The 27,945-nt window shown below is 36.8% G+C and overlaps 1 protein-coding gene across 5 annotated transcripts in view; it reads right to left on the reverse strand.

Moving 5' to 3' along the window:
• Positions 1 to 9,174: 9,174 nt before the first annotated feature.
• The window catches only part of PRRC1 (proline rich coiled-coil 1), a 31,425-nt gene continuing 12,654 nt past the window's right edge, over positions 9,175 to 27,945 (reverse strand). For 4 of the 5 annotated variants that reach the window (XM_072597207.1, XM_072597209.1, XM_072597208.1 and 1 more), the window contains 5 exons: positions 25,026 to 25,128; positions 19,099 to 19,262; positions 16,695 to 16,798; positions 13,667 to 13,769; positions 9,175 to 10,523 (listed from right to left, as the gene is read on the reverse strand). In XM_072597207.1, coding sequence (XP_072453308.1) covers positions 10,314 to 10,523; positions 13,667 to 13,769; positions 16,695 to 16,798; positions 19,099 to 19,262; positions 25,026 to 25,128 — 684 coding nt within the window. In that variant the 3' untranslated portion in view covers positions 9,175 to 10,313. Of the gene's footprint in view, positions 10,524 to 12,713; positions 12,797 to 13,666; positions 13,770 to 16,694; positions 16,799 to 19,098; positions 19,263 to 25,025; positions 25,129 to 27,945 lie in introns of all 5 variants that reach the window. The other variant, XR_011964432.1, reaches the window with a different exon arrangement.

Here is a 27,945-nt window from a genome sequence, read left to right on the forward strand (position 1 = left end):
AAGCAGTAATGGGAAGCTGGGAGTGTCCCCATCAATTTTTTTTTAATCTATGCCAACCAAAAATGATGGAAACTTGTACAAAATGAAGTTTAGTGATTGCCGCTAGTCATTATAAATCAAAATTGAGTGTGCTGAAGATATTGTAATGGTAGTAAATTAGAGAATCTAATCAGTCCTTGTATGTACAAAGGGAATAATAAATATTTACATCTATCTTCCAGGGGTTGCTGGGAGAAATACATAGTTGTGAAGTGCTTGTGTAAATGATGAACACCATAGTGTTCAGATCTTGTGGGAATACAATTAAATAAAATGCCATCGCATTTATAGGAAATTTTTTCTAACTGGCGTGCAATGCTAACAAAATTGAGAAAATATGTTATTACTATATATATTACTAAAAACTTGCTTAAGCCACTTTCAAGACATAGAAAAATCCTGGCACATGGCAGGCACTATATAAACTACTATGATTAGCATGAAAATTCCAGGAATAATAAGATACATTACTCCTATGAATTGACAAGTTTGAAAGGTATTTAAATTATTATCACTTGATGGGTGAGGTTTTAAATACCTAAGAGAAGGTGTTAAAGCAAATTTCTTCCTCTTTTCAATTTGAATGCTGTTACGTTATAAATATATCTATTTTGATTATTAGAGTATATTTTGTTATTTTTTAACTAGAAAATAAAGTAATATTTCTTTTGGGAGAAAAGCATAGTGGAGTCCTCTTAAGAGATCTTTGTGAGGTTCCCTTGAGATGAGCCCTGCTGACAGGGTATTGTGAAACTTACTAGAACTTCTCCCATCCTAACTGGAGAAATAATACTTTTCACTAATAAGTGGGTATCATTTGGGGTCATTTGGAAAGTCATATAATTGCCTCTTTGAATGCAATTATTTTGAACCAACTATTCACTGTGTATGAACTTATGGTGAAGAAGTGGAAATAGCAAATACAAAGCTAAATAAATCTCTTGGGTCTGGGTGACAAAATAGGTAAGCCACTCCTACCAGGTATACTTTTTTAGTTCATGGTGGGGGTCATTGTGGCACACAAAGGATAATAGATTTAATTAAGCAAGAGTGGGTCACTCCAGACACCATTCCACTGGCAGCTTGTATGACAGACACTTGTCCAACTTGTGTAGCTTTTAATCAGCTTGCCTTTGAGGTCACATCCACCGGTGGCCATCTGCTGGCTTGTACCCCTCTTTGAGCACTTATAGAAAAAAAAGATTATTTTTGTTACCAAGTCTGTTCTTGAAACAGTGCTCAGGTATGAACCACTTGCTTTTATGGACTCTGCTGGGGAGATTTCATCTCATTTTCATCCCATTGTATTCTAGAAATAGTCTGATGTTCTCCCTTTGGCTTTATCTATAGATCAAAGGGGGTGGGGATGATATAGAACAGATGAAATTTGTGAACAGTTGAAAAATTCTAGATGGAATTTTGAGGCTAATATATGATTTAAAAACAACAACATTCACCCTGAGGTGCTATGTCATCTCTTTCATGGGGGAAAATCTTGAGAACTTGGAATTTTCTGACCTACTCTGCCATCTTCCCAGAATCCTCAAAGGCAAGGTCTATTAACCAGTGAGATTTTGTATTTCACCACGCCTCTTTTGCATATTTGGAAACCTTATAAAAACAAGGTGCTAGAAGAAGGGGGCATCTCATATTGTGAGGAACATCTGAGGTCCACTTCATCAGAGGAGACTATGAACCCTTGAATAAAGTGCTATTGACTCAGCGCTCTGCCTCAGTCTATTTTATTGTAAGATGGACAATTTTAATCCCCACAAAAGGACTTAAGTGGACCAGTGCACTATGAGATGGGTGCAAGATGTCCTAGACTGTCTGCTAGACTGCCAGTGGTTTCCAATTCTGTACTTGCACAGTGGATATTATCAGATTCCTATGTCTGAAGAAGACAAGGAAAAGACCATTTTCATCTGTTCATCTGGATTTTACCAGTTTGAGAGAATGCCCCAAAGCATCTCAGAGGTACCAACCACTTTCAAAAGACTGAAGGAAAAGGCATTTGGGGACATGAAGTGTCTGAACGTCTTGGTGTACCTTGAGTAAGATGCTGGAGGAGCACGAGGAGAAATCTAGAAAAGTGCTGGATTGGCTGGAGGAGGCTGATCTAAAGCTGTCATTGAACAACTTTTGCAGAGCTTTCCTTAGATATGTGAGTCACATTGTTTCCCAATAAGATGTGAGCTCTGATTCAGAGAAGATAGAAGCACTTTTCAAATGGCCACTCCCACAAAAATCTTAAAAACATAAGAACCTTTCTGGGATTTAGTGCTTACTGTTGCAGATTTGTTAAGAATATGCTGTTATGGCTGAACCATTAAATGACCTCACTCATGCACATGTAATTGCAGATATCCAGAGCCAAAAAGTCAAGAAAGGCAAAATTGTCTGAAAACCTACCAACTTTCTGGAGAAAAATGAATAGTCAAATGTGGAAAAATCCTCAAGAATTTAATCAATTGCCTTATCCATGTATTGATTTTGGCTTATTCAGACCCAAATAAACCTTTTGTTCTCCACACTGATGCCAACTTGCAAGGTTTGGGAACTGGCAATGGTCACCAGAGGCCAACTGCATTCAATAGCAGAGGTTTGACTAACAGTGAGTCTTGCTATCCTATTCATAAGCTTGAGTTCTTGACTTTAAATGGACCATTACTGAGCAGTTCAAAGACAATATATATGGACCAAAATTCCAAGAGTGGAGTGATAACAATCCATTGACATATCTTGATCAGTACCAAGTTTGTCAGAGATAGGTAGCCATACCGGCCAACTGTAATTTCAGCATATGTTATAGGTCTGGCAAGACCTATAATATGTGTGCAGACACTTTGTCCAGAATGCCACAGAACACTAGAACTGTGGTGATGCCAGAAGAAGGTGTGAGAGCAATCTATGACATTCAGGGTACTGGACCATAACTGGGTGGAAGTGGAGCTGAAAGCATGGCACTTCCATCAGACAGCAAGCAAGTACATATGTAAATCTTGTGACTTTGAGCCAGTCTTCTTGCCACAATTTTCTGCAAATGCCTCACAATGAAAACAGATATCTGATGAAAGACTGAGAGAAAGAATACAAGCCCAAAAGCAGTGTAATGAACCTACTTTCATGATGTTCCAAGAAGGAGGTACTTTACTGTTGGGGCAGTGGCAGAAGTTGGAACTATTCTGTGGAGTACAGTATAGAACTGTGACTGATGCCACACACACCAGGAAGCAGCTGATAGGATGCAAAGCATGTCACTTCATAACCAGGAATGCCCAGCATGATGACTTTGGATAAATGTATCAAGAAAGGGCCTTAGAGATGGTAAGAAACCAACTTCGCTGGCCAAAGATGCCTACAGATGTCACCAAGAAATGTGAAACTTGTGCCAGATATATATAAAGAACAACATTACCAACTTGTTCTATATACTTGGAGCACATAAGTATCAGCGAGCCTTTCAAACTTGTCTGCATTGACTTCTTATTCCTGGAAGCAGATAAAATTATGGGTCTTATCTAAGAGGCAACCAACAATTTCATCAGGCATGCAGAAACATACCCAACTGGAAACCAAAGGCTTCTGCTGCTGCAAAAGTGTTATGGGAAAAGAATTTTTCAGTAGATAGATTCCCTGTCAGGAAACACTGACTGAGGTGGAGACTTGAAGAGCAGGCTACTCAGGGAAATGTTTGCCTTGGCAGGTATCAAAAATATATATATATAGTACTACTCCTTACCATCCTTAAGGATACTCGTAGGCTGAATGTTTTAATCACACCCTATTGAACATATGGGGAATTTTGAGGCCAGAACAAAAGATTCAGTAGGGTCAACATGCATAATTTCTAGTGCATGCATAGAGTACATATGCATATAAGAAAAATGCTACAGGCTTTTGCCATACTTGCTCAAGTTTGGGTGAGAAAGCTCCCATCGTACATGTGGGGTCTTGTCTGAGATAAAATTTGGGATCCCTGGAGAAATCTCTGCTTAGAATTTTTATTTTTGAGATAACCTAGACTATGAAATCCTAGAGAAATTTGGCAATTTTTGTCGGTAAAGATGAATTTGTTTTTCCCCAGGGATTATTTTCTCCCAAGTCAGTTTCATTGGCAAAATTTCTACTTGTCAATTGTTTGACTGTTTAAGTACTGATACTTTTTGTAATAATGAATTCTGTATAAATATCAGTACACTGATGTGTTCTATATTATTGAATACTGTTTAAGTGCTAGTGTTAAGTCTTCTGTGAGAAATATGGAATCCTTAGACTACCTGGCAGACCAAGGTGGAGTCTGCAAGAGGTCAATTCTACTTGCTACATGTGGGTCAGTTAGACACACAAGGTACTGGCCAGGACTCATGGTGTGGAATTTCAGGAAGGTTGGGTACCAGAAATAGCTAAAACTGCTGGGGTTGGAAGCTCAATTCCATGTGGACAGTCTCGGGCGGGTAAAGGTGGGAACTTCTAAATCTTAGAGTTCTCACGAGACCCCCCAGGAAACGACTGGGAATCGAGGTGAACCGAGCTATCTCGTGTATTTCCGCCTCTTCCCGTGAGAGACGTGATGGGAGAGAGCTCTCCCCGCCCTCGAGATTGTCTCGGATCTGGGCACACCTAACAGGCACGGTATTCAGATGCAAACTAAGCGACTGGAGAACTTAAGTAGGATCAGGAAAGCCTGAAAGCTCTCTTGGGCGCGGAGCGGACAGGACACAAGGCTCCGCTTTCCCTCTTTCTTCTCTCCCCTCCCCCTCTCTCCCCACTTATACTTCTACTTCCAATCTCTTATTGTAAGATCTTTGCCTCCTTGGGAGATTCTTCGCTCCCTCCTAAGGAAGAATTCCCCTGCACTTGTAACTAGACCCTGAAATAAAGCTCAACCCTTGTTCGACTCTGGAACGTCCTTTCTCTCATACGAGCATCCGGTTTGGCCAACCGAAGACCTCCGATAGAGGTAAGGGAAGACTCGGGTAGCCCACAGGCCTCTAGGCCTGGCATAAAACTATTAATGAAACCAAGGTACTGGACTGTTCTGGAGCTCTCAGATGGTAATCTCCATGAAAATGAAGAAGCACTATGCACTTTCTTTGAGATACTGGTCAACACAATTGTGGCTCTGGTAGTTATCCATGTGATGGAGAGATGGCTTCATTGTCATATTTGGAAACAAAGTGATACCCCCGATCCTCCATCAGATTTATGTTGACATATTTGCAATTGCTTTTTGGCTGAGGCAGGTATTCCAGACCTTGAGCCCATTCTGTCTCAAGGGCCTTCAGTCTACATGAATACTCCTTGATCCCCCTTACCCCCTTCCTCACTTCCAGGGAACTGCTTGTGGCCACCAGGGCCAAAGGTGTATTATGATATAAAATTATTAGAAGGCCCTGAACTTTTGACTGGGTTAAACTACATGTCCCTGGGGTCTACTTGCAGTGCCTTCTGTAAGAGCAATCTTTGTATAGCAAGTTATTCTTAGCAAGGATCAGCACTCATATATACAATTTACTAAGGAACCTTGTAAACCCCATGGCATCTAGAATTACATACCCTTGGCATCCATCTGCACTCTCTCTTCATTCTCTGTAAATCTCCTTATTTTGCATATTTTTTAACATTCTTAGCATGTTTGTACCTACTCCTGGAGAGGGGTTCAGCTATTCCTAGCCCCCTTGGAAAGCCCCTCTTACAGGTGCTGAATGGGACTTAGCTACTCCTAACCTCATCAAGAAACCCCTGGAAAGATTCCTTACACATGCAGCCCAAACCACCTGACTCAACATTGCACTTGACTATGCCCCTCTCACTGGAAGGATGATCATGTAACTTCACTATTATTGTTTTTAAGGCTTTATTCTTCCTTGAAGCTGTGGTTTTACCTAGATACCTGGCCCAGATTCCCCTAACTTCCTTCCCCAATCCTGATAAATAAGCTGAAGCATCAGTCTAGTGAGCTGAGTTTTCATTTCATGGGAATCTCAGACCTAACTGGACATTTCCAGAAGACAGCCTGACAGTGGCTCCACGGCATTTGAATTCTTTCTTTCTGACTGACTGCTTGCAATATTTTTCTTTCATTGGGAAGCTCTGGATTTTGGCCATAATATACCTGGGAATTTTCATTGGGGGGGGTGGGTTCTTTCAGAAGGTGACTAGGGGATTTTGAAAAATTTCTTTTTCCTCTGGTTCTAAGATATCTGGGCAGTTTACTTCTTATCTTTGGATGTTATGTTAATGTTGGGCTCTGCTCAGTTCTGGGGGTGGATGTCTGATCTGAGCTTCTGTTTTCTACATCCTGCTGCTGCTTTCACAGCTCAGTTTGAAGGCTTATGTTTTTTAGCGTAATACAGAAGAGGTTTGCTCACTGCCCTCTTGTTCTGAGCTCTGCAAGTTCCTGACCTGTTTGTTGGCTTATTTATAATTGAGTTTCCATAGACTCAGTCATTTTAGTTCCCTGGAAAGTTCAGCAAGTTCAAAGTGACTGATCTACAGCATCTCTCTTGGTTTTGGTCTCCTGCCTTGGTTTATTCCACTGTAGGCTTATGTATGGAAAGTATTAGAAACAAGTTCCCATTCTGTTCTTAGACTTAGTCACACAGCTATGTTCCTTGATCCTTACACAGGTAGGACCCTTACTCATTTTTGACTATAACTGCTTCTCTCTGCTCTGGAACCATGACCCAGAACTTGACAATGGGAGACAGAGCTGCCAGATGGCACATATTCCTGTTCCTAGTGTTAGTACAGGAGTCCCCTAGGCTCCATTTCTGCCCAAGTGTTTAGTGCCTCTAAACTTTGGATGCTGGACTTCTCTTTCATGCTACTATCGCCCATTTCCACTTCTTGGGCTGCCATGTACAGTGCTGATGCTGCTGTACTCCTGGCCACTCTCCACCCCAGACCTGTCAATCTTCCTAAGCTGCTCTGGACTAGAAAAATGATTCATTGTGATTTTTCTCTTGGCTTTCCTGATGCAGCTGTGGAAGAAGTTGTGGAGGAGGTAAAGCAAAACTGCTACTCCTCACTCTACCAACTTGACTCTGCCCCCTCAGGGCTATGCCAATTTTTAAAAAAAGAGGTCTTGAAGCCTTACCAGTTCTTTAGAAGTACTTTGAGTTTTTATCTTTATCTTTCAGAGGTACTAAGTTCTTCACCCAACCAAAACATAATCCCAGAGTGGAGAACAACTTGTTTGTTATTTGTATTTTGAACTGTCTGGTCACTGATTCTGTAAATTGTGAAATTACATCTGGAATAGTTTGTTTTAAAGTTGCATCTTTGAGCCAACTTAGTTTTAACTAAATGCCTTAATATATTTAGGCTAAAGGTGACCAATGTTTTTCTTCTGGGTTACATGTGAATTCTTGCGTATTCACTTTAGAATTGTGAGGTTTAATTTATTAATTATGGCTAGTGAATAATTAATGAAAAGATGGCAAAGGATTTTAGGCCAAGGTGTTCCAGTGCATCCTGGGCCATCTCCAGTTGTCCTGATGAATATCTGGCCATTGGACCCAGGTGGCTCTGGAGGAGAAAGTGAGGCTGGTGACCTTGAATGGCCGTTCCTCACCCAAATCAAAGTCAACTGCAACTCATGTCATCATCTCCCTGATGTCATGGTCCTCTTGTAGAACAAAGGACAAACACTACAGTAAGTCAAATGTTTTTGATAGCATATACTTTACAGTTTCTATTTTTTCAATTTTGTCCAAGTATTTCTTTTTGTCTCATGGAGACATTATTTTTTGTTTGGTTCATTATTTCCAGGGAGACTGCTATGTGGAAAAGGTTTGGTACCTCTTGAACTAAGTTATTTATTTTCCTTTCCATTCTTTACTAAGAACTCTCATTTCATTCTTAATTTTTTATCTCTTGCTTCATTCCAAGAAATGAGTCCTTGTGGCCATACTTAAAAAAAAAAATCTGAGATTCTACTTGTAATTGCTGTAAGTTGTTTTATCCTTCTCTGTTTGTGCTTCAATGTCCCTGGATACATAACATTTCAACACCAGTAACTGGTATCTTTTATTGTTTGCTCTATTTTTAGCCCTCCTTTCTGAAGTGGGACCTTGTTTGAGGGACAGCCTTGCATGGCCTTCTTTGGTTCTAATTCCTGTTATTTTAGGTTCTGGATCCTTTCCTTCATTTTCATTGGTGTCTGTGCAGCTCAGAGTGCTGGCAGATTTCAGGCCTGCCTGTGACCTCTTTCTGTGGCGTGTTGAATTCTTCAAGGCCTTCAGAGGTGGCTGAAGTCTTGCAAACTCTCAGAGCTTGAAGAGTGCTACAGACTGATTTGTTGGCCCTCATTCCCACCACATCTGAAACCTGAGTGCCCCAGTTGTTCCAGAGTTTCCTTTTTGGAGCACTCCCATCTTCTGGAACACAATGTTGCTCCAGGTGTCAGAGTATTTTTGGTTCATGGTGAGGAGTTCTGAGCTCTGCACTTGCCCCATTTTTCAAGATGACCCCTTCCTTAGTATCTGCAGGGTCCTAGATGCCCCCCTATACAGTTCAGGGGTGGATGAAGGTACTGTAGTTTTTTGATGGATTTTTTTTCTAAGTAAAATTCAGTCTTATGGTGCTTTTTTTCCTTTTTATCTTTGCTGGAGTTCTTTTGTAATTATCTAGCCTGTTTTGCTCCTTTTCACTGGGCTATCTTAAACTGGTAATGTCTTTTGCTGTCTTCTTAAAACATTTTTTTATGAAATCCCTAACATATTAAGAGATGAGTAATGCTCATCTCCAATTTTGCACTCTCACTGCTTTTCATGGGATAAAAACTTCACAAAAGGCCAAAATAAACTGTATTTGTAAATAATATTTCAAGGCTAAATATAATGAAAGATTGCTATAAAAACAATCCACAATGCTCAATTTTTACTTCTCAGGTAAAATGTGGCAGAGATGAGATATTGATTCCCCAAATCTTAATGCCTAGTTAAATACCAATTCAAACTATACTCCAAGATTATTCTGGGAAAGAACTTCATTAAGTTGGGTAGAAATGCCATGGCTTGTTTTTCTAACGTCAGCAAAAGGTAAGAAGTATTTCATAGAAGTTAAATCAGCATATGAGAAATTACTTTCACAAACTTTACATGTACAAACATGCATACACACAGGGAATTTATTTCAAAAAATTCATTTATTTAATTTTGGTTTTATTATTGGTCAATAATGCCAAAATAGATTATTTGGGAAAAGGACAAATTACCGTGTACAAATATAATGGACTAAGAAATTGCTTATAGTATAAAAAAGATCTTCTGAAAGTATCTAAAAAAGTAAAGGCAGAATGGTATGAGCTGAAAAGGTAGCATTTTAAAGCAAAACCAAAAAGTACTGTAATTATTTTTAAAAATACAAACACCAATCCTATAACAGTAAAATATTCCCTGCTCATCAAACATTTTATTGCAAATGGAAGGTGTAAGTGAAAGCAAAGAAAGAGCACGAAAATGATTGCCATATATTTGCACAGGAAGCAGTAGAATGGTCACCTATATAAGCACTGTGCAAGATGATTCTAGAAATGCTTCTGAATTACAGACAGGCAACTGTTTTCAGATACTGAGAAAATAAAGACTTGAAAAATCAAAGAGAATCTTGATGTTCAAGGGACAATTTATGATATGCCAAGATATGATATACACTGAAATAAAGTTGGATTTTTCTTTGCAAAGCTATGTTACACATGGTTATGTGAATCACTCTCAGCACAAAAAAAAACCTAATGTTTTATCAAATGTTCATGAAAATGTCATTTTCATGTGTCTAATGAAGAGTTACTGAGTATCAGTCCTGAGATTATACATAAATCAGATTTTTAAAAATTATGGGGAAAAGGGTTCTTTCTGAATTGAAATGAGAAATAAGCAATCTAACAGATAATAATAAACTCAGACACATAGAGTTAGAGCTGGGAGGGACTTTATAGCACTTTTTATCAACTGGCTATACCCTCTGGAGGAAAAAAAAAAAATCACCCAATTTAAACAAGTACATTAAACGTCTCAGCAAATAAATTCTCCTTTTACAAACTTAGTGCTATCAAATGTTATAAATGCTGTAGATCCTCATTTCTGAGAACTATTGATATGTGAAGTTAAGATTATTATATAACAAAATTACACTTGTTCTTTTTCTACGTGGAAAACCAGGTGAATTAGAAAACCTGCAGAAGTCAAAACTGTCCAACCAGATGATATGATCTCTTCCTTGATATGAAGCTATAGCAAAGTCTCTGTATCCCAGACGATCTTCTCTCAAGTGGTCCTGGGGGGCAAGTGTTGTTTATACATGCCTGCTATAGCTTTGGCAGCGCTGTAGATCATTTGTCGCCGAGACATGCCAGTAAAAGCAATATGCCAGTCAGTCCGGTTGACATGTACCAAGTTCTTCTCAAGCACTTCTCCCACAGTTACCAAAAGGCCTGACCATTTTAAATTATAGTCCTCGGGAGTGAGATTTTGAGCCTGTGGAATAAAAAGATTAGCTGTTACTAATAAAATAATTTAAAATTTAAAATTTGCTTATAATATGCAAATAGGTGGATCTATTTCAGTCCCAGAGTCAAAAGTGATTACTGGAAATCTTCAAGATAGATCGTAACATTACCTATGAAATGAACCTGTAAGACTATGCAAGAAACAAAACAGAAGAAATTCTTATTTTAAACCTGGAAGTGATAAAAAGCTGATTTTATTGTACAAATACAAATTATCTCAAATTTAAGAGCTCCTCTAGGAAAGCACTATGATCTAATTATACAAAGGACATTGGAGAGTTTAAAAGCTCAAGCTCTATGATTAAGTTTGCCTTAGTAGTATTCACTTTATTTAAGTTAATTTTAACATTCTGATAAATAGCCTAACATCCTACAAGGGTAATATATTGCCATGGGAATGATTATGAGCTATTTCTCTTATCTTGTCATTGGAAGTCATGGATCGAAATAGATAAAACAAAACACAACCCCAAGATATCATATATTTTAGGTACATCATGCATACTAGACCCAACCCCTGTTGGCTGTCTACACTATCCATCACCACACTCATGCAGGAGATATGAGACCATGAGAGCCAATGTTGGATGACAAAAGGATAACAGCACATTTTCTCTTTCAGGGTGCCAAATGCAGGACAAAGGATACATTCCGATGGACAACAGTTTGTTTTAAAATGTTGATACTTTTCAGAACCAGAAAAATAATGAGGCTAAGGTGTCCGAGACAACGTCAGATACATGAATTTAAAAAGCACAAGTACTAACACAAACGCTGAATCTTTATGATAGTAGTTTTTTAAAAATCTGATCGATCAGAGAAGTATAAGGAATGAACAAACATACAAAGACCAAGAGCCCACAATGTAAAAGTAGTCAAAGTATATGAATAAACAGTTCTCAAAAGAATGGTGAACCATTATCACCTATATGAAAGACTGCTCCAAATTACTAAAACTAAAGACATACAATCAACATCACAGCTTCATCTCACACCAGGTAAACTGGCAAAGATGGGAACAGTCAGTGTTGGAATGACTGTGGAAAGAGAGCATATTGGAATCATGGATTAGTCTAGTCATTTTAGAAAGAACTTTGAAATCAATTATGCTGAGAAAGAGACTACAGGATCTATCTTCTTTGACCCAGAATTTCCACTGCTAAGCATTTACTCCAGAGGGAAAAGGCAGAGAAGTCCTATCTCTACCAAAATATTCACAGCAGCACTTTTCATAGTGACAAAAAACTGGAAGAGACATGCTCGTCAAATGGAATTGCTGCATGAGAACAGTAGAATATAAGTGCCCTTGTCAAAAATGAGCTATGTGAAGAATTCAAAGAAGCAACAATGGCCACAACAACAGAAATGTGAAGTACAAGGACAAAGCTCCAAAGACACTAAAGGCTCTGCAGGCAATGACCAAGCTAAGGCTCTGAAGCAGAGACGAGAAAACACATCTCCCTGCTTTGCAGAGCGGGGAGACCACACGAGATCACGTCCTACCTGGCTGACGTTCTGGTTGGCGAAGAAGAAGGGCTGCATTTTTTAAAGAAGTTGACAGAAAAAAAAAACTTCTTGATACCAATTTTTAAAGAGAGATGTGAATGTCAAAACTCTGAGGATTGACCCGACACCAAACAGAATGGCAGGTTAAGAAAAAAATGTGGAACTAGTTAACATAAGAGGGTCTGTTGGTAGAAGTGAACAGGTCCAATCATTCTGGAAAGCAATCTGAAATTATGCTAGAAGAATAAAATGACCCAGGGATTCCATTGCTAGGCATGTACGCCAAGGAAGTCAAAGATATAAGGAAAGGCCCCATTTACATCAAAATATTAATAGTAGAACTTATGTGGTAGTAAAGAACTAGAAACAAGAGTCTTCCATCAAGTGGAGGAATGGCTAAAAAACCGAGGTAACAGGAATACATTGGGGTATCATTGCACCATAGGAAACAATGAATATGAAGAATTCGGAAGCACAGGGGGAAGTTCTGAACTAATGCAGAATGAAAGGAGCTTGAACTAAGAAAGCACAATGCCTACAACAATGTAAAGAAGAGAAACCAAATTTTGTGTAATTATAATGACCAGACGTGACTCCAGAGAGAGGCTGAGAAAAATGTATCTCTCTCCTTTCACTGTGGGGAGCACCATACCCTGTTAGACACGGCAAAAGCCTACATCGCTGAACTGCTTTTGGTTCCTTTCTTTTTCATTCTTTATTAAGTGAGAGGGTTGCCTGGGAAGAGAAAGGGGGAAGAACATATTTGGAAATGAAGGTGAAATAAAAATAAGACATCAAAAACATCTTGAAAGACATGAAAATGAGAAAAAAATTTTTTTTAGAAAAAGTGACTCAATTGTAATTAAAGTTTAATAAGGATGATACGATCCATTTCTTTGGAAATTTTCAAATGATACACTTATCTACTCAAATAATAAACAGAACTCAACCTACCATCTGAGATTAAGATCTAATTGTATAAGAGAACATATAAGTATACTGTCCTCCTATGTCCTTTAATATCAACATCTTTGACAAGTAAAGACTTAATAGAAATTATAAGGGCTAGAGCATAAATGAGAGATTCAATATATTTTAAAGATGCATTAATTCTTCAACTTAAACAGAAATTCTACAAAAAAACACAAGTAATATTCTAAGGAACTGGGAGATAGGAAGGAACCAGAAACATATCACCTTTTTACCTAATAAAAACAACTACACACTTAGGCTATGAGATGTGTTTATTCACACTATTATCCCCATTTTTCAGTAAGAAGAACTGATAATTCCTGGCCTATTAGTTAAATCACAAGTGCCTATCATCTTTACTTGCTAAACAATCAATTAGAATAGATTAACAAGAAATGAGTAAGGGGTTTTGAAGGAACCATAAAAGAAAATAAACAAAGGAAATAAAAATAATAAGAAGAGTGAAATATGGGCAATGAGGGAAGTGTAAAAAATGGAGAAAGTATAAAAAGGGGAAAGGACTTCAAAGCAAGATTTAAATCTACACTTCAATTTTTGTATTTCAAGTAATTTGAGATAAAAAGTAATTTTTATTTCATTTAAAAAATGGGACATTTCATTTTTTAAAAGTACCTGCTGTACATATTCCAAAGGCACTGGTGTAGCTTGTGTAAATGTTTCTAGACGAATGTCATGGACAGGATCTTCAATGATCAAACAGCCAATGTCAAACCACCTATAATGCAATATTATCTTCTGAATTATACATTTTAAAAGCAGATCAATTAAGAAATCATATTGATGCAAGGATGATAAAGTAATAATTAAGACTGAGTATTTCTTATCTAATCTAAAAAAATAATAACTACATTATTTAAAATCTAATTATGCATTGTTCAAAACTTTAGTAGATGTGATTTCAGCCATTAGGATACTAGCAGGATAAAGCAGGATATCTATGCCTTCTTATCTGTGTAAATCTTGGCTTTCTAAAATTTTCAGGCTTCCCAATATGCTGGGGCGGAGGTTTTCCTCTAGTACAGATCTCAACATTGCAGAATTACCTACAATGGATACAGGCTACCCATTGCTCATCCTTCAGCTTCTCTACTTGACCAGCTCACCTCCTTTTGTGAGTACATACTCTCTTTTAACATCTACTTGCTCAAAAATAGCATAAAACCAAAGAATATTTTCGCTTGTTCTCTTCAAATAGAGACCATTTTATGTTTTTTTCCAAGAAAAATGTTGACTATAGTGATAACAATATATCCATCTATGTCAATTCTCTCAAAAAATAACCTAAAGATTATTGACAGAGATTAGAAATGGATATTTCTAGAGATTACTGAGCTCTACAGCAGGAAGAAAATCCTCTGATTTACAATGAAAAGGCCAATGAAGTTTCCTCAGACAAAGAATTTATCAAATCATTCTTGATCACAGACTATGCACTGAATCCAGGGTGCAACTATATTATCTTTAGTTTTATTACATCAATATAAAATATCACAACACTTCCCCCAAAAATGGTTTGTACACACATCACACCTATAAGATTGGCAAACATGACAGAACAAGAAAATGATAAATGCTGGAGAGGATGTGGGAGAGTTGGAACACTAATTCATTGTTGGTGGAGCTGCGAGCGCATCCAACCATTCTGGAGAGCACTTTGGAACTATGCCCAAAGGGCTACAAAAATGTGCATAGCCTTTGACCCAGCAATATCGCTACTAGGACTGTATCCCCAAGAGATCATAAAAATGGGAAAGGGTCCCACATGTACAAAAATATTTATAGCAGCACTCTATGTAGTTGCCAAAAACTAGAAGTCAAGGGGATGTCCATCAATTGGGGAATGGCTGAATAAATTATGGTATATGAATGTAATGGAGTACTATTGTGCCATAAGAAATGATGAACAAGAAGACTTCAGAGAGGCCTGGAAGGACTTATATGACCTGATGCTGAGTGAAAGGAGCAGAACCAGGAGAACTTTGTGCACAGCAACGACCACAGTGTGTGAGAGTTTTTTCTGGTAGACTTGGATTTTTGTAATAACGCAAAAACTTCTTATAAAAAAAAAAATCCCAAAGGTGGTTCTCAAGGCAAAATGCCTTCCACACTCAGAGAAAGAAATATGGAAGTCACTCACAAAATGTAGCAGATCATGTTTGTGTATGTGTATGTGTTTGTGTATCATGTTCTGATTTGTTATACGATTTCTTTCATTTATTTTAGTCTGACTACATAGCATGACTATAGTGAAAATATACTCAATAGGAAAGTATATGTAGAATCTATACAGAATTGTATGCAGTTGTGGGGAGGGAGGGGGGTAGTGGGGGGTAGGTGGGGAGGGATAAAATCTCAATTGTATGGCAGTGATTGTTAAACATTAAAAAATAAAAAAAAATAAAAAAAAATGGTTTGTACAAAACCTAAAGGTTGACTATGATTCTAGTCCTGGACTAAAAAAAAAATCAATATAGTTAAAAACTGATGATTAAAGGAACCCCTTGTCAGTGAACTGAAAGATACGAAAAAGCTAAAAAAGAAATATTTTATAGAGTAATACTGCACAAATATCTTTCAATGTCCATATATTTTTCTTTTCAAAGAAATCTCATTTTTGGTTCACTTCTAGACCAACATACAGAGGCTATCATCACAAATGATCAATACAATGAAAAAGTTGGAAAACATGCATTGTGTAACCCCTGTGGCCCCCCCACTTCCACAAAGGGTTGGGTGTCCTCATGGTTCTTCATTCAAGTCATGCCTGATCAATGCATTTTAGAAGATGTATCTGGTACACCTTCAAAATCACTGCAACAGCCACAGATCATTGGGGTTTGCTGCACTCAGCACCATTCTCTTTTCTCTTTCACTCAAGAAATTTTCTCATTCGATTTAAGTATTTGGGAAAAGAAAAAGCAGCTTCTTGCCAAAGATTAGGGAATCCCTAAGAATAACAGATGCATGGAAGCATCTAACAAAACTAGCATTTTCCACTAGATAGTTTGGATTATATCAGTTATCAATTCAAATTTAGAGTAACAGATACAAAAGTATTTGGTGAACTAGAAAGCACCACAAATATTTTTTTTTCAAATACCTAGAACTGGGAACCTTTGGTGGTATTCCATTATTAGAAATAATTAAGAATTTTTTCTAGTGATTATTTCCAAACCAGCACACCACTTAAAAAAAAAAAAAAGGTTCAACTATAATCCAAATAATAACTAATGCACTTTAAGACAAAATAAACTTCTGCTTCTCATCTCACTTTACTAAATTTAACTATTTTAATAACCACTGATATATATATATATATATATATATATATATATATATATATATATATATATATATATATATATATATATATATATATATATATATATATATATATATATATACATACACATACACATATATATATAATGGACTTACTTGACTCCAACTCATCTATTCAGACTCAAAAACTATGAATTTCATCATGGAAATGGTACAAAGGCAACCTTGAACAGACACTCACAAGTATTTTGCTTTAATCTCTAAAATAGTATCCAAAGCTTGGATATATTTAATATACACCATCTAGCTCTAATATACCACCTATTTTTACCCAGATACAGTACAATAAGCCTCTTACCTGTCAGGAAGCAATTCAGCAATGAAATTTTCTACAGACACAGCAGGTTGCTTTTCATGAATCACACCAGTTCGACGTAAGTTGTCTATACGCTCTTGGGCCCCCTAAAAACAGTGTAAGAATGAGAGAATATTCTTTATTTCATTTAAATGACTGCCTGAACAGAGATAAACCATGTGTCACCTGGAAAACAACTAAATAATGATGTTCAAGAAATCCAATTAGAGTATCCTCTTTCCCCCAGAGCTCCACAAAACAGCAAAGACTATTAATCATCTCCTAAAAGGAAAAGTCCAAGGAATAGCATAGACAGAATCTAGAGCTCCCATATCCAAGAAAAAATACTAAAAGCATGAAGAAAGTATCAGTTCAGGCATTAAGGAGACACCATCAAGATCACCCAAGCCTGATAACTACAACTATACAAGAGAATACAAAACTGCAAAAGGTAAGGCACCAACAACCAAGAATAATTTGGTTATTAATACATATTAACATGCATTTTAATTATAGATGAACAAATCTCTGAAAGATAAAAAAGGAACCTAGAGACCATCATATTTCAAGAAATTATCACAGAAAACTCATAATCTTGATATCCTAGAACTGAAGAGTAAAACAGAAATTGAAAGACTACACCAATTACCTCCTGAAAGAGATCCCAAAATGAAAACTCCTAGGAACATTACAGCCAAGTTCCACAGCTCCTAGGCCAAGGAAAAAATACTGCAGGCAGCCAGACAGAAACAGTACACAGGACTTAGCAGCTTCCATGCTAAAGGATCGGAGGGAGTGGAACATTATTCTGGAGGGCAAAGGAGTTAGGAATACCTACCAAGGATTACCGATCAAGTATAATCCCTTAGAGGAAAAGAGGGTTTTTAACGAAACAGAAGACTTTTAAGCATTCCTGATCAAACACAAAATTCAAGAGAAGCATAAAAGGGTAAACAGGAAAGAGAAAACACACCCTGTGATCCATCAATACTAGGTCAGTATCCCAAAGAGACTTAAAAAAAAAAGAGGGGAAAAGGACCTATTCGTACAAAAATGTTTAAGGAGCTCCATTGGTGGTGGCAAAGGACTGCAAACTGAGGGGATGCCCATCAGCTGGAGAATGGCCCCACAAATTGTGGTGTATGTTTATTATGCAATAGTATTGTGCCACAAGAAATGACAAGCAGGACAATTTCAGAAAAACCTGGCAAGGCACACATGAACTGATGCCAAGTGAGATGAGCAAACAGAACACTGGAACAACTGTGAGAGACTACGCCATTCTCAGCAAGACAATGACATGAGACAACTCCAAAGGACTTGTGAAAAAAAAGTTATCTACCTCCAAAGAAAGCAGTGATGGAGTCTGAATGGAGATCGAAGCATAATATTTTTCACTTCATTTTTTTCGTGTTTGAAAAAAATTTTAAATCCTAAGTGGTGCCCTATTGCCTATGAAATAAAACTGAAATTCTTTAAATGCTTTTATCTGGCATTCAAGTTAATGTACAACCCAGTGTTATCTTACTTTTCCTGCCTTACTTCATACCCTTTCACCCTTTTCATGCCAGCCAAACTGGACGCTGTCAACTTTATTTTCTGCTTCTGTGTCGTTGTTCACACTCTTCCCTTTACCAAAAATATCTCTATTTTACTCTCACTCCTCATTTAAAGCTCAGGTAAAATGCCACTGCTTCCCTGAAGCATTCCCTAATATCTACCCTCCACTCCCTTTTCACAAAGACTTTCACCTTCATATCTGCTTCAAAACTCAGGTAGAGGTTTGTTATTCAGCTTTCTGGAATGCCTTTGATATGACTTCTGACTTATCTACCTAAACTCCAATAAAAGAATCAAGTCTCGTTCTAAACTTTGGATTCTCCCAACAAGCTTATTGTTTTGGACACAAAAGACATTTAATAAATGTTGGTAGAACTGACTCTCCTGTCTTGTTTAATGTTTGCTGCCCCTTTGTTGACCGAGACAATATATGTCATAATCTTTCAATATTTCCAATTCTCTTTGATCTACTATTATCACTAAAACTATAAATATTACCAACATTTGTTACTGTAATTTCATCTCTGATTTTTAACTCCCTCCATAATATATTCCTAAGATTGACAATGTTAAAACTGTTCAATTTTAAAGTCACATCTTACATATAAGGCATGTAAATCTAATGGAATCATCAAAATAAGAATATTTATTAAATACCTTATAGACATTTAATATATAACTTCAACTTCCTTTCCTAAGACTTACAACTTGAATTTTATTAGAGGAGCAAAAAAAAAAAAAAAAAAAACCTGGTGTAAAGAGACAAAAAATCCGTAACTTGAAGTTTCCATATACTGGTACTAGAATTAGCACAATTACCAGAAGAAAATAACCCACACTCACTCACTTTTAGTCCAGCAGCATAGCCTACGGGTTGTGGCGCAATGTTAGACTGGCCAGCTTCTCCTGTAACCACAGCTAAACCAAAGACTTCCTGGAAGGCGTCTCGGACAGCAGCAATTTTGACCTCTTTGTTTGAGGTCACCACAATATCCAGTTCCCCTGCAGATTCTACCAGAAACCAAGAAAACGAAGATCCAGGTCAAAACAGAAATCAAAGTCAAAGTTAGGTAAAGTCATAATCATTTTCTACTCTTTAGTCTCCTCTCCTCTTCAGATTTAACTGAATGGGGCAAAAGTAGGTCGGACAGGCTAAGCAGGAATGGATGGACTGCGATCTGCACCTCAGATTTCACTGCCTTAGCTCCAAAACCCTGGCACCATCTTTAACTCCTTACTCTCCATCACCCCATACAGCCAATCAATTGTCAACTCTTGTCATTTTTACTGTTAGAACGTTTCTCTCCTCTGATAACTACCATTTAAGGAGAGATCAGCCATCTCTCCATTACGTCTCCCGCTCGCTAACTTCTCCTCCCCTCTTTCCTGTACGTTGTCTTTCCTCATTAGATTTCAAGTCCCGTTCTGGGGCACTGCAATGGCGACAGTTGCCAGCTGGCAGCTTTGTCACTTACTACCCAGTCCCAGTCCCAGATCCAGGATGGACTGAGAAGGGGCCCTGCATGGTTGTGGCTATCCAAGTGAGGAGACCCTGGGCAGTGCTCCAAGAAAGGAGGACATTTAGAAGCCAACAGCAGCATGGCTCAGACTCCAAATGCTGAGCAGGGTCTCAAGTCTAGCATTTCATCTAGAATCGGAGGATTCATCAGGAAGCAACCCCAAAACAAAGAGGAATCGCAGTTCTGTCCCTCTGAACCAACAAAGCCTTCCAACCTGCTGTTAGATGTTGAGCCCAGCAGCTGTCTGCTCATGTTCAGACCCAAACCATGTCAGGAACTTGCAGAGCTCAGACAAGGCAGAACAGCAATTAGATTTTAGCCTGGATCAGACCACCATGGGATTACTGAGACCCTGGAATAAAAGAATACTCAGGACCTCAAGAAATCAGTACTTCTTTATGGTCAAGTAAAAATCCAGTTTAGACACTTCCAAGGTACCAGGACCAGCTCTATGAATTTGCTAGTATTACAACTAAAATAAGAATGCCTCATTAACTTGCTTGGAAAATAATGTTCCTGGGGATAAATATCAAAAAAGCCTAGGCTATCAAAATTTTACTAATGATATTTCTCAATAGTCAGTTAATTGAGCTAACATCAATATCCAAGGGAAAATGATTTAATATCCAATTTTAAAATCATCTTGGGTTCGTCTTTTGCATGTAGCATCTACTCTTGTTAGTGTAGCGTAGTAGATACAGTCTTAAAGTCAGGGTTTAAGTCTTACCTTTGACACATGTCCCACTGGGTGACATGGAGCAAGTAACTGAACCTCTCAAGTGCTCCAAGTAACTAAGGCTATGAGTTGCAGAGTAGGGATCAATCTGCATCAGTAGAGGGAGTTTCCCCATAGCAATGAAATCATCATTTTCATCCAGATAGCATCTGGCATTTATATAGTATTTTACATCTTCTGTCTAGCATGAACTAATTTCATGAATTAATTTCTAGGACTCATTAGGATTTCAATAAAAGTTTTATAAAACCCAGACTCCTTGTGTTAAGTTGGGATACTTGGTCATACAGCAGGATCTCTGCGGGACACCTGTCCTCTAAACAGCTGGTTGAATTTGTTTCTAATTTTATATGTTTCAATAAAACATTGTTTTTAATAGAGCTTATGACTAATCTGAATGTTGAATGCAAGGAGGTATTGGGAAGAAATTTTTCTTCCCCCAATTCTCTTAAATTTTATGAGAGTCTAGAATAGAGGTGAGGAACCTGTGGCCTCAAGACCACATGTGGCCTTCTAGAAGTCCTCGAGTGTGGCTTTTTGACTGAGTCCAAGTTTTATAGAACAAATCCTTTGATTAAGGGGATCTGTTCTGTGAAGTTTGGATTCAGTCCAAGGGCTGCACCGGAGGACCTAGAGGGTCACGTGTGGCCTGAAGGCTGCAGATTTCCCAGCCCTGATCTGGAACCAAGTATTTCTAGATGAAGGATCATGAAGATGATGATAATATAGTGATTTAAGGTTTGCCAAACGCTTAACAGAGATCACATTTCATCTTCACAACAGCCCTGAGGGGCAAGTGCTATTATTATCTCCATTTTGCAAATGAGGAAACTAAGGCAGACAGCAGTTAGGTGACTCTATCAGGGTCACACCGCTAACAGTACCTAAGGCCAGATCTGAACTCCAGTCTTCCTGACTCTAGCTGTTCTGTGCCACCTTGGCTGCCTCAGCCCTTTTCCTTCTGAGCATTCTCAGACAGTCACAGTCGCAGGCAATATAAGTGGCTCCCTACTCCTTCTATTCCTTGACCTGGGTCCCCATTATAATTCTCAGTTCACACAGACTTAGAGTTTGTAAGGTGCTGGTCCTAGAAAAAGTATCCCAGCCTAGTGTATGTACCTCCCTAATGAAGCAAAGCAGTTTATGGAGGGCGGAATCACCTCATGCATGATGATCTTTCTAAACAGTGACCAGTACAAAGTAGCTTTGGCTTTGATAAAATTACTCTTTTGAAAAGCCCACTTGAGCTCCAAGGTTCTAAAACCGGGGACTGACAGAAGCATGAGAAAATTTCTATGAGAGACTAAATCTTGAAGTTTTAAGGAATAACCAGGTAAATTAAAGATCAAAGATCTTAAAGTAAAATACTGGTAATTTTATCTATGAACAATAACTTCACTGTATCCCCAACTATTATTATCTACACATACCAAGAAAAATCAATAGCAGTTGGAGATATTATTTTTCAAGCTTTTTAGTCCGACCTACACCATTTTATAAGCAACCCGTAGAGGATCTATGTCAAAATTCTATACCAGCAACCTGACATAATCCCACTAGTATCATTTACAATTTAAAATGTGAATTATGAATTTGGTATATCTTTAAATGTTATGTAGCCTGTTTAAAAAAATTAATTTCCCCATTGTTTTCTGTGTAAAACCCCACAATGCAATTTAAAAATTGTTCATCTATAGTCATTATTTTTAGTTTAATGTGTAACAAAAGAAGGTGTGTAGTACATTTGAGAGAATCAGAAATTTAGAAAGAAAGAAAAATTTAGCTTCAAGCTTTAGGAAGACTTTTGTATAAACTTCATGGACAATAAAGATGGACATTTAACGATTATCATATGCTATGCTACAAATATAAAATAATTCCCATTCTTGTGAGGATTCATTTTAACTTGAAAGATACTTAATTTTGCTTTACAATTTGCTGTGTGAAGTGAAATCTCTTCCAATTATAAATATTAATCTATTACTTATCATTTTATTTCTGAAAAAAAGGCTTATGCTGATAAATTAAGCCTATTAAATACAAGTATATTTGTATATTAGTTCTCCTCAGCTGGAATGCTGAGAAAATCTGAAGTCAGTTCCAGGTGAATGTCTGAATTGCTATTTTATCTCTTAAATGACCTGGAATCTCAATGAATAAGCTGATGTGTATATGTGTGTGTGTGTATATATAATATACACACACACACACACACACATATAACTTTTAGACTCATAAAACAAACTTTTCTGTTTTTTTCTTTTACTGGTTTATTTCTCTCTCAAAAGGTTATAATCTTCAGTTTCATTATATATTTATAAATCCAGTGATGAAAATAAAGGGGTGAAATAATTTTCTTGTAAAAAAATCAGGTTTTTCTTAATTACAGCATGCATCAAAACTTAATCCTTATGCTCATCAAAGCCAAAGTAAGGCAATCAAACCATCAAAAGATGGTCAATCAACTTCATCCAATAAACTGGTTCATGTAACTCCAAGGATTTATATTAATTTCAAAACTTTTTTTGCCCTATCTTCCCCTCAAGAGCCATATTTTATTTACTTGAACTATGAAAAAGCATAAAAATGACTGAAAAGAGAAGGACATTTTTTAAAAAAGATTTGGAAGACATTTGTTTGATACAAATTTCCTTCTGTAGCTCAATAGTTCTGCTTAAACTATGCTACTGGTCAGACACATAAAAATTTTAAAACCCTGAAAGGGTAAAGCAAGCAGTTAATCTCACCATGGGAACCTTTTGTAAATACACACATTAATTAAATGCCCAAATGATACTATTTTGAATATATACTTCAAATTCTTTATATTCAGGATGGAATTAAGCATTCCATTATAGGAAAGTGAATGATGTCCCAGTTATTAAAATACTTTTAAAGGAATTTATTCCTTTTTTGATATCACTCTGCCAATTGACAGTGACAGAGGCATTCATTTCATACGACACATTGTAAAGACAATTTACAAAGCTCTGAAGATTCGATAGTATTTTCACTCTCCATGTTACACAGAGACTTGCAGGGGCAAGAAAAAAATGGAACTATTACAAACAGCTAAAACTTTTATTGAGACTGAACTTTAATCAGATGATCTGCTCTGAGCCCTTCTAAGTTTATGATTCTGAATGCTGTACATTCTTATGCCCCCAAGTGCATAATATCTATTTCTTGTACAACTGCAATCATGTGCTTCTGCTTTACTGTAAGAATTAACATGGAACAAAGATTCAAAGCCTGTCTAAATTACTCTGACTGAGAGGATAAAAAGTTTAAAGAATCATTACTATCCAATTTCATGAAAGAAGAAAGCCACTTAAGGCCCTCATCTGTCTGACTCTAAACATACCAGATTCTTCTGTACTATCTGCAGAAAGTCAGTTCCAATAGACCACAATTAATATAATTACATTATAACCAGAACTCATTCTGTTGCCAAAGGTTTTATTCCCTCTATTTTAAATAACTGCTACCAAAATCACTACAAGCATTAACTCCATTTATCCTTCTCCCTGCTTACCCTCAAACTAATCTGGATACTGCTATAAAGGGGACATAAACTCTGCTGTAGCACATCTTCCCTGACTTCTAACAAACAGCAGAAATAAGAGTGCAATTTCCAAGAAAGGAAAAAAAAACTGCTGGCATATTATTCTTATGTTACTGGATAGAAAAAGCAAAACAGCCTACATGGAAATTCTAGCATATATTAGATAAGAGAAGACACTAACATTTTTTATATAACATTGCATTTTGCTTATTCTCATAAAACTAACGTATGAATCTTGATGCAGTATCTTTACCCCATCCTAGGGCACTGTTACAATTTAACATTATAATATGTAACTTTGACCAATCTGTCCTAAGTGGTAAGTTAATATAAAACATTATACTAGCATGAGGTCATTCTAGCACTTTCTAGGATTTCCTTTGAGAATTTCAACAAGAGTATATTAGACTCAGCACCTGGTATTAAACTTGTTTCTATATGACAGTTTCTGAAAGAGTCATCTGAATATTTTTCTAATTCTACATTTTCAAACAGGTCTGATGACTAAACACTTCAAAATTGGTCTTCTTTCTACCAATAAACCTAGTCAGGTGACTAAGAAGTTAAATTCTTTGCCCAAGGTGAGAGAGCATGTATTAGAGGCAGTGTTTGAGTACAAGTTTTTCCAACTCCAAATCCAATTAACTTTACTATGCTGACTCTGCAAATAAAATATACTTTGTGAAACTCTTACTTCAAATATATATATATGATATCTATATCTATATATACACTAAATAAAAGTAATTTCACAGTAAAATATGTGACCAAAGTATTTTTTTATAATAAATGTCTACAATAAAAACATTTAACTAATGTTTTAACTCTTCCTCTAAGTTTCCTTGCAGGTATATGCTTCCACACAATTATTAGATTACAAGACAGTGTATGACCCATTTAAATTTTACAAAAGCATCCATGTTAGCAGTCGGCAGTCTGATTCAGTTACGTACTGATGTACGGAGCCATGCCTGGGTCCAGCGTAGTAATCATGCTTTCTACTGAGTGTTTGGTTTTATCAAGCACGGATTTCACCATGGGATTCCCAGCCACACCCTGCATCACAGAAATAAATAAGTAAATACAAGTTACATTTACATTAAGCATATGATCTTCTACAAACATTTTGTTGTTATAGACTCTTAACATATGGACACTCATTCCAACAATAAATCTGAATCACCCTTTCAGTCCCTTCAGCACCTTCTTCTTATTACACTTTTTTATCTACTGCAAAAACCTTCAAGATTCCATATCCATGAAAGCAGGTTAAAGTTAAACTTATCTTTGCAGTAACAATGATATCTTTAGAATTAAAGATAGGGTATTTCATGAATCTTGAAATACTTTCGTACTTCAGTTAAGAAAACCTACTTCCAGACTGATAGCCTTTATATGAGAGAAACCATGCTGATATTAAGTCTGTTTTATTTTCTTACCCATTCTGAGCTTACTTCTAAATATAAAAATTATAATTTAAACTAGATTCAGAAACTGCACTTTTTCACAAGGAAGTACATTCTCCATTTAAAAACCAGGCCAACTATAACCCTAAAGAAATCAAAGAAGAGAAAAGGGGCCCACAAAAGTTCTTTTAGTCATAGCAGAGAACTGTAAAGTAAGGTAAAACAGTTGACCAAATTATGGAATATGAACGTGATGGGACATTATTGTACCATAAGAAATTATGAAAGGTACACAGTTTCAGGAACACTTGGAAAGATTTTTATGGATTTATGCAGAATAGAGTATAAAGGACCAAAAAACATTCTATATGATAAGAACCTGAAGAGTTTTGAAAAACTTAAGACTGTGTACAATGCAACGACCATCCATGACTGCAGATGAGTGAAGAAGCGTGCTATCCATCTTCTAAAAAGATGATAGATTCAAGATGCAAGATGAGACATACATTTTCAGACATAAAGTAGCATTTTGTTTTGCTTGCCCACATATGTGTTATGAGGGGAACTTGGGGGATAGAGGGAGTTTAGGGATAGAGTATTTCCTCCCCCTCCTCCCCAAAAAGAGAAGGGCATCACTGAAACATTTTTAAAGCACAGAAGAGGGACGATTAGAAAAATCATAGACAAGTAAGGCAGATGTGAGAATTCCATGTTAAATTAATTTTATATATAAAAATAAACCTATAGAAATTATTAGTCTCATGTACTATTGTCTTTTCTATTATTAACATGGAAATACCAGTGTTATTTGGTCTTTGCTTAGTTCAGAATTTTTAAAATATACCATATATTCTCTCTCAGACATATGCCCCATATACATCAGTCACATACACACACACACACACACAGAGAGGCATTTAGGTTATTACACAGCAGATAGACTGCTAAACTTAAAGTCAAGAAGATCTGAGTTCAAATTCTGCCTCAGCACTGACTAGCTATGAGACCTTGGGCAAGTAACTTCAACTTGTCAATCTCAATTCCCTCACTTGTAAAATGGGAATAATACTGTATGATGACCAGCTGTGAATGCCTCAGCTTCTCCTAGCAATACAACGGTGTACATGAACTCCAAAGGCCTCATCTGCTTCCAAAGAAAGAACTGATGGAAGCTGAATGCAGAGCAAACAATACTTTTTTAACTTTATTTTTCTTGCAGTTTTCTTGAGGACCTGTTTTCTTTCACAACATGACTGCATATGTATATCCTATATCAAACAGCCTGCCTTCTCACTGAGGAGAATGGGGAGAGAGGGGGAGGGAATTTAGAGCTCAAATTCTAAAAAAAATGATAAAAATATTTTACAGGTACTTGAAAAAAATTGGAAAAAAATAATAGCACCTATCTCATCATCATTAATCTTTGTGTGTGTGTGTGTGTGTGTGTGTGTATGTGTGCATAGGCAATAAGAATGTTATTCCCTTTGTCCCACATGGCCTCAAACTGTTTCTGCTGGTGCTGGTGTACTGTTTGATTTAACTACTTATCTGATCTAGATTGACACAAAATAGTATCCACAGTTTCTGGTCATGTGATGACAGCTCTAGACAAGGAGTATTATTCATCCTATGAGTTAGTATTGAATACATGGGTAGAGTAAGTCATTACTCTGCGCCTGCATTTCCTTAATAATTCAGCATTCAAACACAGTGAGGAATTGGTACGTGTGGTTATATGATAAAAATGTGTACCACAGAACTAGTTTCTTTACGTTGTTTTCTAAGGTCTGGATCAGTGGTTTTATTGGCATAAATAAACAACTCCTGATGTAAAAACTCCCTCTATCACATCCAAGCAGATGATCAACTCATCTGTAACTTACTGTGACAGAGAGCATGGGGTGGGCACTGAAATATGAAGTGACTTCTCCATGGTCAAAAAGACAGGTATGAAACTCTCCTGCCTCTATTATATAATACATATACATACAGAACACTGCTTCAGAAGTTTCTCTTTCACTTAGATTCTTCGTCCTTACCCATATTTATTCACTGGCAGAATTATAGAACTTCGGTGAAATCATCTTATCCTTTAACTTCTTCAAACAGTGTACTACCGTGAGACTGGTTTTGTGTACACTAATTTGATGAGCTACAGGATATGGTCTTTATTTCATATACATATGTATGCATATGAGCAGGTGTCATATATATTTGCTAACAAATTTCTATACAAATGAATCAAAGATCTGAAAGTAATCATTTTTTTTCTTTAAAAAAATTCTTTAAAAAAGAAATCTCTTTTAGACAGACTTAGCACTGATTCCAACTGGAGAGAAGGATCATTACTTCGTTGTTTACAAATCCACAGCAGATCTTCAGGAAACTTCAATAAATTGGAAACAATTAATCTACTATTAATCCATTTAGCCATTAATAAAACACTCCTAAAAGATAACAGATGTTA

Source organism: Notamacropus eugenii, chromosome 3, assembly GCF_028372415.1.
Source record: "Notamacropus eugenii isolate mMacEug1 chromosome 3, mMacEug1.pri_v2, whole genome shotgun sequence".
Taxonomy (NCBI): domain Eukaryota; kingdom Metazoa; phylum Chordata; class Mammalia; order Diprotodontia; family Macropodidae; genus Notamacropus; species Notamacropus eugenii.